The following is a 13,943-nucleotide window of genomic DNA, read 5'->3' as shown; positions in this document are numbered from 1 at the left end:
CAGATGACTTAATTTTTTTTAAAAGTTTGGCTGTACGTGGACACTGCTGATACACTGGCAAAAGATTCGGCTAATGCATTTGCTATTTCTGTTGGGTAGACAAACTCTTGTCCTTTCCATTCTAGGATTGAGGCTGGGGACCGCATGTATTTACCATTAAGTGCTTGGATTTTCTTCCAGATGAGTCTGTTGTCCATGTCCTTTTTAATGGTGGAAGTAAAGCTTATCCAGGAATCTTTCTTTGCTTTTCTTCTTATTTTACAGAAATTGTGAGTCTTTTAAAGTTAATAAGATTACCAAGGGAATTTTCAAAATAAATTCCAAGCTCTGTTTTTTTCTTGTTTAGCATGTGTGCAATCCTGATTCCACCAGAAATTTCTGTGTTTACCTTTCCCAGGCACAGATTTAGGTACTGCAGAGGTAGCAGCTTGTAATATCTGGGGGTTGATCATATGATCAGTGACATCTATGGGATGAGACTGGATTATATCATCATCATCATCAAACTGAATTAGAGAGGCGTATCATGCCAGCGAGCCTTACGGAATTTCAGTTGGAACTGCAATGGGAACAAGTTTACTCATGTTTGAATCTTACAAAGGATTGGTAGATGATCACTATTTAGTGGGTTATCAAGAACTGACCACTCCGTATTGGCATATATGGAGGGAGAACAGATTGAGAGATCTATAGCAGTCATGGATCCTGTAGACAAATGGATATAGGTAGGCTCACTAGTGTTTAACAGGGTAAGATGATGAGTATCAAGCAGGGATTCTATTAGTTTGCCCCTTTTATCTATTGCTGGAGATCCCCCACAGCAGATGAGCATTGAAGTCCCTGAATAAGCAGAAGGGAGATGGTAGCTGATCTATTAGGCTCTCTAAGTCGTCTGAGGAGAAAGAGAAATTTGGAGGGAAGTATATAGAAGCTATTATGAGAGTGATACCAATTACAATGCACACTGTCACTACTTCAAAAGGAGTCTGAAGAGATACATGTTTGGATGGAATATTGTTTCTGACAATAATCACCACCCCTCCATGAGCTGGCATATCAATACTCCTATCTCGTCTATAGATAGCATAGTTTTTGACGGTAGGACACACTTGAGAATTTAAGAGTTTCCTGTAAAGCTATGGCAGCTGGTGCATACCAATGAGATCTTGCAAATCATCTTTTGTATTCTGAACACCTCTACAATATCAGTGGAGGATTCTTTCCATTATGTGGTTTTATGGATTGTTTTTGGTTCTGACTACTTTTTAGTTGTATTTTGCTTGTATAGATTGTATAGATTTTTGTTTCATCTTTCTTAGCAAAGAAGGGGCAGGTCACATCCATCTCATCGGTTGTATGTAATTCTAGGGTTCCACATTTGAATTATGATGTTCCTCTATGTCCATTCCAGTGAAGAGTGATACTTGCGGTTTCATGGTTTCTGTTATTTTTGGTTTTATCGTTGATGGAACATCGGTTGGTATGGTAATTAGGGTATTACTGGCTTGTTCACTAGTTTGTTGTGTAGGACACTGTTTTGAAATAGAGAGCAACGAACGTGCCCAATTCGCAATAGATATATTCGGAGGAACTGATACTTCAGTCTGGGTCCCAACAGACTGGAAATGCTGAGCTGCTGTGGCATACGTGCGCTTTGTCTCTGTTTTGATTACCTGTCTTCTCGCCTCTGAGTATATCACTTTGTTTTATATTTTATATTTCTGGATTTTTTTCCCTTGCTTCCATAATTCACATGTTTTTGATAAAGCCAGATGGTTACCCTTACAGTTTTGGCAATGCAGTCTTAATGGTGCAGTCAGATTGGTTATGTTTCTTTGAACCACAGTTGGGACATATTGCCTCACCTCGACATGCAGTTTGTAAGTGTCCATATTTTTGGCATTTGTAGTACCTGATGGGATTCGGAATATACGGTTGGACGCTGCAATGCAGTTAACCTGCTTTTACAGATGCTGGTAAGTTAGGAGTGCTAAAAGTAAGAATTATACTCCTTGTTGGAACCAGAGTACCATCTTTTCTGGTCTTCATAATAACTGTACAATCCTACACCAACCGTTATTAAATAAAATAAATAAATAGCGTTGTGTTATATTAAAATAATAATGATACAGTACAAATAAATGAAATAAATAGAATGATATAATATCCGGTGTAATTATATAACTCTATTTCATTTATTTGTATTGTTATTATTTTAATATAACACAATGCTATTTATTTATTTTATTTAATAACTTATTTATTCTACAACTGTTCTCAATTTCAATCTATGGCCCCTCAGGTCCTTAATCTTAGCAAGCAGAAGTATCCCATCAGCATTGAGCCTGCTCAAACCATTCAAAGCCTTATACACCTCAATCAGAACACCTTACAGGTACCTAAGTCTCCAGATGCTACAACTTGCAGAACTTAAGTCTCTCTTGGTAAGAGCACCCCTTTGTTCCTCTCACCAATCTTGTTACCCTTCTCTGTACTCGTTCTAGCAACTCTACATTCTTCCTAAAATGAGGCCTCCAGACCTGTATTCAGTACTCAAAGTGTGGCCTGACCATTGCCTTATACAAAAGAATAATCACCTTGTCTCTGCTAGCAAAATTTCATGCCCTGCTCTGGCAGCCTGTCTGCACTGCGCAGAGAATTTCATATCTGACTGCACACTTACCTCCAGGTCTTTTTCATTCTCCACCTCCCTAAGTGTAGTACCACATAGTTCATATGTTTCTCTTGGGTTAATGCTACCCATATGCAGTATTTTGCATTTCTCAATGTTAAACTTCAGTTATCACTTCTCAGCCCATCTGCCTAACTTTTGTAGATCCTGTTGCAGTAGCATACTGTCTTTACTGTTATTAAAAACCTTGCCAACCTTTGTATCATCTGCAAACTTGGACATTAAGCCTGATATACCTTCATTGATATCATTGATAAAATGTATAACAATGCTTTCAGATTTGAAGGAAGCAATGTTAGGAGATATTGAATAATCCCATAAAAAAAATGTGAAAATACAATGCCCTGTCTTGACTGCTTATTTAGAAAATAATGGTAAACAGGTGGGATTTCATCATCAATAAAAATTGGAGAAAAACTTGATCGTGTTGTTCTTCTAAATTAATCACCGTGTGCCTATGTCAAAATTTCAGACTAATTTCTTTACTATTTAAAAAAAAAAATCCCACATACCCTTCACACAAATCAGCAATACTATTCTTAGTTCTACCATGCAAAGCATTGTTTCCCCTCCTCCCAAGTACTGCTGAAAACATTCCAGTACATGTCACGATGATACAATAAACTACCGATATAATACTTCCACTTATAGCACTACCTCACTTTCAACGTTCTTTTCAGTTGTCCAACTGTCAATCCTATAAACTGTCATGCATTTTCTTATGGTCAGAGCAGTCCTATTTAAATACATACTTTCCCTAAGGTAAAGTAAAGTAAAAGTAAAGTGCAGCCATTATCAACCCACTGCAGGATGGAAGCCTCCTCAACAATTCATGCTGAGGGAAACGGACCATAATCTGCCACGCTGGTCCAGTGCGGGTTGGCAGATCGACCGTATTCAGCAGTCAGGGGCTTGAACCCCGGTCTACTCAAAGAGCGTGTGCTACTGCACTCCCACTCCTGACCACTCGGCTAAGGTACCAAGGAATAAACCCACATATTTATCCCATCCTTCGTCCTGATTTTTTGGGAATGTGAAGAGAAAGAAACTAACTCTAGGAATTGTTAATTGTTCAGTTTTGTTTGCTTCATAGAAATTGCTCCAAATGTATGTGATGTTTATTTTCTATTTAACTCGACTTTTAAAGGTAGACAGGCCACCCTTTACAACTCAGTGTCTTGCTGTTCATCACTGCATTCAAATACTCTCCTCAGCTTTTTTTCAGCACCTTCTGTGTATGCAAGTATTCAAGACAACATCAATAAACTTCATTAATTACAGAATTATATATGTTAACTCATCATCAGTAGCGTAAAGAATTGTTACTCCTCAAAGCACTGGGGTCAAAATAAACCCATGAATGTGCAATTTTAAAAATCAACAAGAAATAAATAAAAATTGTTTACTTTTTGACGGCAAGTTTATTTTCAATCCTTATTGAAAGTACCTGTAAAAAAATCTGACTATACTTCAGAACATGGGTTTGTGGGCATGGCTGAAGAGTGGAGTGATTATCCAGTTGAATTCTGCGATCGGCTGATTATTCGGAATGCATAATTTACCTCATATTGCATTTCTGATTGTTTGATTGAATACAAATTTGCTTCTGATTTTAGTGGGAAATGTGAAATTGTGGTGCTGTTGTGCTCCCTCAGTTATTGTTATTCAGTGTTCATGGTTTGCAAAAGGATGAATGCAAGACTGTAACTGAATGGTGTACGAGTGTGAATGTTTGATGAAGTGTACCAGCTGCCATTTGAGGATTGGTGAGGTGAGTTTTTTGTTTTCAAGTTGTTTCTTGACTGTTTGATTTTTTTTTGCAGTAATTGTATCAGTTGTTAGTATCAGGTTCTCTTTATATTAGTGGGGCAGCAGCCACCACAAAAAAGCAGGGGTCTGGGTGCTACCACCCCCAGATGCAGGGGCAGTATCCCCAGAACAAAAAAAAAATTGGGGGGGGGGACATTTTTGTTGCCATGCATGAGCAATTCTCATTGTCAATGCACGTGAAATTCTAGTAATGTATGGACGAAAATAACCATTAGTTGCATGTGGTGTTAATTTTTGTTATTTGTTTAAAAATAAGTTTCCATTTTGCAGTTTCTTTTAACTCCAACATATTGTGATATCATTTGACACCCCCCAGTGACAAGGCAAGGAGACGGGAAAAGCAGAAAGTGAGAGGTGCCTTCACCAGCCTATCACTGCCTTCTTCCTGCTCCCCAAAGAATGAGGTTGTACCCACATTCTGGAGATAACCATGCATACTAATACAGAGTTGAAGAAACTGAAATATTTTAATGTTTAACTGTCCTGAATTTACTAGCACAAATTATGTGTTTAATTTTCAAAGATGTTCTCAAAACATGACAAAACATCCCAGCAATCTGACAGATTGTGGCATTAATTCACTGAATTTAGAAATGTGCATTTTTTTTTTTAATACACGGTACAAACAGAAATCCTTTGTCCAGAAAGTCCAGATTATGGGTATACCTCCAGAGGAAGTGGCTTCTTTTGCTTGAATCCATCCCGAATTACTGGCGTAACATAACCTAATCTTTTTTCACTAGCCAAAAATGAAGTCCATTAAAAAACACAACTTCTTTTGCTTGAATCCATCCCAAAACTGGCGATGCCCACAACGCAGTGACATTGGCCGAACTCCATAATCTGGAGTTTGGGCAATCCATTTAATATATATTTTATTATACGTTCTGTATAAAAAAAAAGTTCCCAAATACGATTTTTACGAATATATCTTGTACTATTATTATTATTATGTCTGGAGAATTGACTTTCTCTGAAGTTCCAGACACCAGTTTCAAGGAACCTCCAGCTATGATGGAAAAAACACTGGAAGACAAATTTCCCCCTATTCGAGGACCTTTAAATTCTACTCATACGTTTAATGATTCTCAAGATTGTGAACAAACTGGTAGTGCAGCTATTCTTGACTATCTTTTTCAATTAAAAGCAAATATGCTTGATGTTTTTATAGAGGGCTCTACTGTGACACCTCTCTTTGTTGAGATGTCCAAAAATTGGAACAATATGGTTAGTGGTAGATCTAACTATAGAGAATGAAAAGTTGAGAACAAAATTAAATAATCTTAATGTTGAAAGGAAACAAAATATCTTGCCAACCGTTTCGGCTCCCACTTATGTGGGTGTGGTTGCCTTAGGCGCTGGCAAACAATCTCAAAGTGAAGTTAACTTACCGGATGTTCAAACAAAGTACGTACTCTTAGTTAAAACAAATGCAGATAGTAATTGTAAAACTAGTGAGGAAGTTAAAGCTGAAATTTCTAAGTCTTAAATCTGAATTTAAAAAATTAAAGATTAAATCAATAAGAAAAATAAGAGAAAAGGGAGTTCTAATCGAAACTGATAACAGCAAGGATCCAAATAAACTCAAATCCTGCCCTAAGTTCAAGGAGTTAATTTTCTGTGGATTCCTCTAAAAAATTAAATTCAACTGTCATAATATATGACATAACTAAAGATGTCAATGACTGATTTTCTGGAGGACTTATTCAATAAAAACCTTGTGGATCATGGGATTTCCCAGGAAGATTTTGAGTCTATTAAGGTTCGTTTTAAAATCAGGTCTCAGAACAAAAACAATCAACATTGGGTTCTTGAGATCCCAAATAAAATTAGGAAAGTGTTTTTTGCTTCAAATAGCAAGGTTTTTATCGGATGGTCTGTCCATGGTATGAAGGATTTTTTCACAGCATCATGCTGTTTTAAATGTCTTAGCTACGGACACTCGGCTAAAAACTGCCACCAGTCCGAGTTTACCTGCGGACATTGTGGTGACCTGGGTCATCAAATTCATCATCATCATCAGCCATTTTCAATCCACTGCAGGATGAAGGCCTCTCCAGCAACTTTCCAGTTCCTTCTGTTTTGAGCACTGGCCATCCATTTACTACCCAAAAACTCATGAATTTCATCTATCCATCTCCGCCTTTGTCTTCCAGGTTTTCTTCTAGCTCCTCTTGGGTACCATTCTGTTATTTTCTTAGTCCATCTGTCATCATGTCTTCTAGCTATGTGTCCTGCCCAAGACCATTTTAGTTCTTTAGTTTTGATAAGAATGTCCTTTACTTGAGTTTGCTGCCTAATCCATGTGTTTCTCTTCTTATCTAACAGTCTGATTCCCAATATAATTCGTTCCATTCTTCGCTGTGTAGTTCTTAGCTTCTCTTCCATTCTTTTGGTGAGTGCCCAAGTTTCACTTCCATAAGTCATGGTGGGGAGTATACATTGATTCATTATTTTACGTTTCAGACAAACTGGGATATTGCTCTTCAGTATGTGACTATTTCCTGAATGCTATCCATCCAAAATTTATTCTTCTCTTGACTTCCAGCCATTTATCATTATTACAGCTAATAACTTGTCCCAGATAAGTATATGACTCCACCTTTTCAATTACTGCTCCTTCAATCATTATTTCCCTTTCCGTGGCATACTTGTTCATCATTACTTTTGTTTTAGCCATATTCATCTTTAGTCCAAAATCCTTACTAACTGTGCATAACTGATTAAGATTTTCCTCTAATTCTTTGGGATCGTGGCTTATGACCACAATGTCATCTGCAAATCGTAAATGGTTTAGGTACTCTCCGTTCACATTGACTCCTTTCTGCGACCAGTCTAATCTTCTGAAAGCTTCCTCAAGGGCAGCAGTAAACAGCTTCGGAGATATTGTGTCTCCTTGTCGAACTCCTTTCTCGATTTTAAATTTGCTACTGTCTTTGTCTAGTCTAATAAAGGATGTAGCACTCTCATATATTTTCTTCAAAATCATAACATATGGAGTATCTATGCCTTGTCTTTCCAGTGCCCCAAACATTGCCTTATGCTGTATGGAGTCAAATGCCTTTTCATAATCCACAAATGCCAGGCATAATGGTGTTTTATATTCATTTGCTTTCTCCATCAAATTCAAGACTGTCCTAAAATGGAGGAACCTGCTGTTTGCCCAAATTGTCGGCTTAAGAGGAGGAATAAGGACCATTCCTTCAAGGATGTTAAGTGCCCTGAATTTGTGAAAGCCCAAGGAGTAACAAAAATTCGGACCAACTTTACCTAACTCTGGAATGTCTTGTGTATATACTTTACAGTTAAATTGTCAACGATTTTTTTTATTGGTTTTAAGTGATCTTTGTAAGTTAATGGTCCAACACAAATTTCAACTTTTAGGGTTACAAGAACTGTATTATAAGGGTGTTGTCAAGGGCTTTCCTCTCAGCTGTCGCATTATTTCTTCAAACCCTGTTAGAGTTGGTGACCGGGGTAACGCCACTACTACGGTTTGGGGCGCCCTGGTGGTTGCTGACCCCCTCATTACTGTAACAAAAATTTCTAGTCTCTGCTCTGCTCCACACATGCTGCATGTGCATGCTTGGAAGGCTGTTTTCAAAAAATTTATGTGGTTTCTCTGTATGCTCAATGTAGTCAGGCCATATAGCCATTTCTAAATTACATGGAAGACGTTTTGATCCGTTTATCTAATTTTCTTGTCATTTTTATGATGGATGCTAATGCTCACTCCCAGCTTTGGAATAGCCCTACTACAGACTCTAAAGGTGAACTTTTGGAGGAGCTTATTCAGTCCAATAACCTCACTCTGTGGAATACCCCAGGCCATCCACCTACTTTTGTTTCTTCTCTGGGTCAATCTTATATTGACATTACCCTTTCAAACTCTACTCTTGGTTATGGCATTTCCAATTGGCTTAGCCATACTTCGTGGTGCTCAAGCGACCACAATGTCATCACTTTTATGATCAATCTAAGCAACGATCCTATGGTTATCAGGTGCTGTTTTGACTTTCCGCAGTTTAAGACAAAACACATTGATTGGAATATCTTTGATGTAAAGGTTTGTGAGCTTATTTCAGAAGAAATAATTGTCCAACTTGGCTTGCTTCCTGCTGATATGCAGGTTTCTAGGGTTCAGGAGATTCTAATCACTGTCTGTGAGTTCGCTCTAAAAAAGAAAAAACGAAAAATGAATAGTGTTTCATGGTGGACCCCAAATCTCACAATTCTCAGAAGAAACTTACAAAATGTTCGTCGTAATTTTCAGAGAGCAAAGAGAGCTAACAGGCCCAGAGATGAGATTGACAGACTTCAGGAGTTGTATAAATCCAATAGAAGGAGTTATTTCAATACCATTTTCCAAGAGAAGAAACTTGCCTGGGCAAGGTTTGTTCAGCATAACATAAATGAAGATCCGTGGGAATTACCCTACAAACTTTTACTAACAAGGTTCATCCCGGCAATGTTTTCTTCTATTATTGTAAATGGTAATGAAGACCCTGGACTGGAGTTTGTCAATTAATGCCATCTTGGACGGTTTGCTCCATGAGGACACTGCCTCCTGTGAAAACACCATCCAAACTACGAGATTAGATCATTTATCATACCAAGTGCCCCGAACCGAAGCTCCTTTTACGGATACTGAGCTGGAATCTGCTATCTCTACCTTAAGGGATTGTAAATGTCCTGGACACTTCAGGTTTCTATACTTAAAGATTTTGGAAAAATTGCCCATTAATTATATTAAATCTTTTGAATGCTTGTCTGTTTTCATGATTATTCCCACTGGCTTGGAAACAGGCTAGACTTAAACTTCTGCTTAAGTCCTTTGACAAACCCTCCAATGATCCGGCTTCTTACAGGCCCATTGCACTGTTGCCCATCCTTGGCAAAGTCTTGGAAAAATTAATTGTTTCTTGTCTTCTAAATTACTATTTAAACAGAAATTAAGTTCCCCACTTCAATTTGGCTTTACACGTGGATGGTCTTCTGTTGATGCTATTTGTCAGGTTTGGAGTTCTGTTCAAAATTCTAATTAAGTCCTCGGTCTCTTTTTTTTTTTTATTTCAAAGGGGCATTCGACACTGTTTTGGTGGCCGAGTGTCCTGGCGAGGTCCAGAGAGGCAGGGGTCTCTGCTCCTATTTACCGTCTCCTTTCGAATTACTTTGATTCTCGCAGCAGCATCACAGTTTCCTCAGGATTCTGCTCTGTCTCCAGATTTGTTCCTAGGGGCTGCCCTCAGGGCTCTGTTCTTGGCCCTGTGTGCTGGAACATGGTCCTTGATGGGTGGCTCTCGGTTGATCGAGACAACATCCTTCAGACAGCTTATGCAGACAACCTTGCTATTCTGATTTTTGGTAATTCCCGCGGAGAGCTAGAGTGCAGAGCAAATGAAGTTCTAGAGACCCTGAATATCTGGTGTCAAACACAAACTTCGACTAATAAAACAAAACAAATGTTGCTAAAGGGCTCTCTTGATGTGAATAGAGCACCTGTTATTAAGTTGAATGGAGAAATGATTAGGAGTACTTGGCAGCATAAATACTTAGAAATTTATTTTGATGACCGTCTTAATTTTAATTACCATGCAAAATATGTACTTCAGAAAATAAAAGCCTATAAAATTATTAAGATTACCAGGAGTGCTTCTGTTGTAAAGAAATCTTCCATTAAATTATACTACTCTTGTATATTTATACAATTGTATGTTATGCAGCTGGGGCCTGGGGATACAGAATCGGTAACTACCTTGTTCAAAAATATCTTACTCAAGCACAAAGATTCTTTCTTCTTGCTGTAAGTAGAGCTTGTCGAACTCTCTACAGCTGCTCTCCAGGTCCTAAGTCATTGACTCCCAATCCAATATGAAGTAATGTTACACTATCTTTTATATTGTAGAAGAAAAAACGTTTCTGCGATTGTAAATGGTATAACATATAATACTGACCTACAAGAAAATGTATACATTAAAAGAAGGAGAAATGAATGTTGTAGAGCATAGCAAAATACCTGGTCTACTTCTACCTTGGGCAGGGAGACCGTTAGGTTTTTTCCCCGAGGTTGCTGATTATGATAAGAAAATGGACTGGTTCAATCCTGGCTTACATGTTACGTTTCTATATACCATCATGGCAGTCTTAACTCTAAATTGTTCTCATTCGGATTAAGTAACACTCCTCTCTGGAGTTCTGGTGCTCAAGAAACTGTCGAGCACCTCGTCTTTCATTGTCCTTTGTATGTTGATTTAAGACTGGACTTTCAACTTCTCACAAATGTATTCAATTGCATTGAAATGCCAAGACTAGTTACCTGTTCTGAGTATTATGCTGCCTTCTCCACCTATGTGGAGAAAATGTTTAAACGGAGGAAAAGAATTCTTACTCCTGCAGTTCAGTAAAATACTAACCTAATGTTAATTGATAGAAAAATAGTGCTGTCCGTCGGTTAGTTGGAAAGATTTTACTGGGTTGTTTTTTTGTTAACTTTAGATGGAAGGGTTTAGGGCCCTTTTTGTTTTGGAAACCAGAAATTGTAACCATTCTTTTGGAGTATAAATCTTCTTAACAATCAGCTGGTTGTTGGGGACTGATAACCTTGGCTTGTTTGTTAGACTGTTTCCGTTTTTGGATTCTCTTACCTGATGTACTAATTAGTCTGCTGGACTCCAAAGTCCAGTGTTTATTTTGTATCATTATCATTACCATTGTAAATAACCTTTATGTATCATCATCATTGTCTATAGTTGCTTTAAATTGTACACTGTGTATACTGTTACCTTTTAGCGGCGGATAGGGGGAACCCTTGAGCCCACAAAACTTTAATAAAATACTTAGAATACTTTTGAATTATTACTATTATTATTATTAGCTATAGGGTGCAAGGAAGCATGAGAAAAAAAATCTCCAGTTACCCTGAGAGAGAAAGGGAGCCAAAAGTAGAAGAGAACCACCAAGAAAGAGAAGAATGATGATATCCAGCTCAGGACCCTGGGTGTGCCAAGCCCATACTCACCAGATGTGAGCCCCTGGGGTTATATTTATACGTTTCTGCACAACGTCGTAATTCAATGAAAGAGGTTTCATATAAACCATATACAATTTATATACAACATGTAATTATAAAAAGCATTGTTGTGCAAAAAATAAATAACCAAATAAAAAAATAATGCAACACAACCTTCTCGGTCACTTAAAGATTTATATAAGCATATATAAACATCAAAATTATTTAATGAACAAAGATAGTGACTTGGTTAGGCTTAGGCAACATTACACGTGGCTTACCAACTTATTAAAAAATCTAATTTCAGTTCTTGTACTAACAGTAACGCCATTATGAAGGAGATAAATAAAAATCTAAACATTTCTCACCATTTTATGAAATTGTAAAAGTCCAATGGACACAAATAATATCACCGCTACACCAACGCAACAATCGCACGTTTCTCAAATACAGGAAGAACACCTTGTATAACCTCCTTCCAGGTGGTAGAGCAAACTAAATAACCTCAACCCAGTACTTTAACAAATAGACGGAAACTTACTTTAAATGAATATATAAACAATTAATAAAAATATTATAATATACACTTAAAACTGGTAGGTTGTTGTTGGGTTTTAGGATCATCGGTAACTAAGGCCTTGTTTATTAGTGTATTTCGTTTGTAAATTTCGTGTGTTCTGAGGTCGATTTTCTATTTTGCTAGACAAAAAACCCTAGTTTCCGGGAGAAAAAACATGTTCCATCAATCAACAACCCGCCGGCTAAAGGCAAATTTCCGCACATCTTTTCTACAACTATCTTTCCTCAATTTGAATTTATGCCCCCATAGGTTCGTAATCCGAGCAACAGGAAGAATCCCATCTGCATTGGGCCTGCTTAAACCATTCAAGACTTTACAAACCTTAATCAGTTCACCAGATGCCTAGTCTCCAGACGCTGCAATTTACAGAATTTTAGCTTTTCTTGTTAAGAGCACCCGTTTGTTCTCCACATCAGAGACCTGAGACCTGACCATCGCCTTATAGCATTAGCATTAGCATTATCAAGGGTACATGATGCAAGAAAGCAAGTTTATATATCGTCAGAAAAAAAAAAAAAAACACACCCATTTCTCATTTCACCTAACCATTCGCTCCAAATGTTTCTCTAGTTCGGCCTTGAATCTGTTTAAGCTATCAATTTCTACAACGACAGATGGAAGTTTGTTCCATCAATCAAACACCCGCTGGTTAAAGGCAAACTTCTACACACCTATCCTACAACTTTCTTTCTTCAATTTGAATTTATGCTCTCTAAGGCAATTATTCTGAGCAAGAGGAAGAATCCCATCATCATTGAGCATGCCAAAACCATTCAAAGCCTTATACAAATCAACCAGATCATCTCCCAGGTGCCTAGTCACCAAACATTGCAATTTGCAAATCTTAAGCCTTTCTTTGTAATAGCAACTCTTAGTTCCATTCACTAATCTTTTTGCCCTTCTTTGAATTCGTTTCAGCAGCTTTACATCCTTCTTAAATGAGGCCTCCAGATATGTATACGGTACCCAAAGTGTGGCCTCACCATTGCCTTATACAAAGGGATAACTACTCCCTTATCCCTGCTAGAAAAATTCCTGTATATCATTGACAAGACACCGAGAGCTACTCTTGCAGACCGTCTACATTGTTCAGAAAAATTCATATCTGCTTGCATAATTATCCCCAAATCCTTTTCACTTCTACCACTGTCAGTGTAGTACCACACAGTTGATACGATGTTGTGGGGTTACTGCTTCCCATATGCAGTATGGACATTTATCAATGTTAAACTCCAGTTGCCACCTCTCAGCCCATCTGCTCAACTTTCCTATACCTTGTTGCAGCAGCGTACTGTCATTAGTGTCATTAACAACCCTGCCGACCTTCGTTTAGTCTGGAATCTTGGACAGTATGCCTGATATACTATCATCAATATCATTAATGAATACAGAAAACAACAATGGACCCAACACTGAATCCTGGGGGACTCCACTAATAACATTAGTCCACGAAGAGCTGTGTCCATTGATTACCACTCACTGTCTTCTCCCTCTCAACCATCCCTTTATCCAAAGCAGCAATTTGCCTTCAATGCCACGCTGTTCTAGTTTGTGCAGCAGTCTTCCATGTGCAACAGTATCAAAAGCCTTTCTAAGATCCAAATATATGATATAAAAAAAATATTCTTTGCATCCAGTTCCTTTGTGACTACATCATAGTATCCAATCAAATTGGTCAGACAAGACTTCCCCTTAACAAAGCCATGCTGGGTCAGATCTAAAATTGAAGTTTTGTCTAGGTGATCCTGCAATGCTTCTTTAACCAGTGCCTCCATTAATTTCCCTGGAACAGAAGTTAAACTAGCAGGTCTATAATTACCTATGTCTCCCTT

At 37.9% G+C, this 13,943-nt stretch overlaps 1 protein-coding gene across 1 annotated transcript in view; it reads right to left on the bottom strand.

Annotated features, from left to right (window-relative positions):
• RpS20 (ribosomal protein S20) overlaps positions 1-12,026 on the bottom strand; it is a 56,143-nt gene extending 44,117 nt beyond the window's left edge. Inside the window, exon 1 of the mRNA XM_090382052.1 lies at positions 11,900-12,026. Coding sequence (XP_090238178.1) covers positions 11,900-11,902 — 3 coding nt within the window. The 5' untranslated portion in view covers positions 11,903-12,026. The remainder of the gene's footprint in view (positions 1-11,899) is intronic.
• Between the last annotated feature and the right edge of the window lie 1,917 nt (positions 12,027-13,943).

The sequence above is a fragment of the Mastigoproctus giganteus genome, chromosome 9 (assembly GCF_048544385.1).
Source record: "Mastigoproctus giganteus isolate SK-2022 chromosome 9, ASM4854438v1, whole genome shotgun sequence".
Lineage (NCBI taxonomy): Eukaryota > Metazoa > Arthropoda > Arachnida > Uropygi > Thelyphonidae > Mastigoproctus > Mastigoproctus giganteus.
This window is presented reverse-complemented; position numbering and strand designations above follow the sequence as displayed.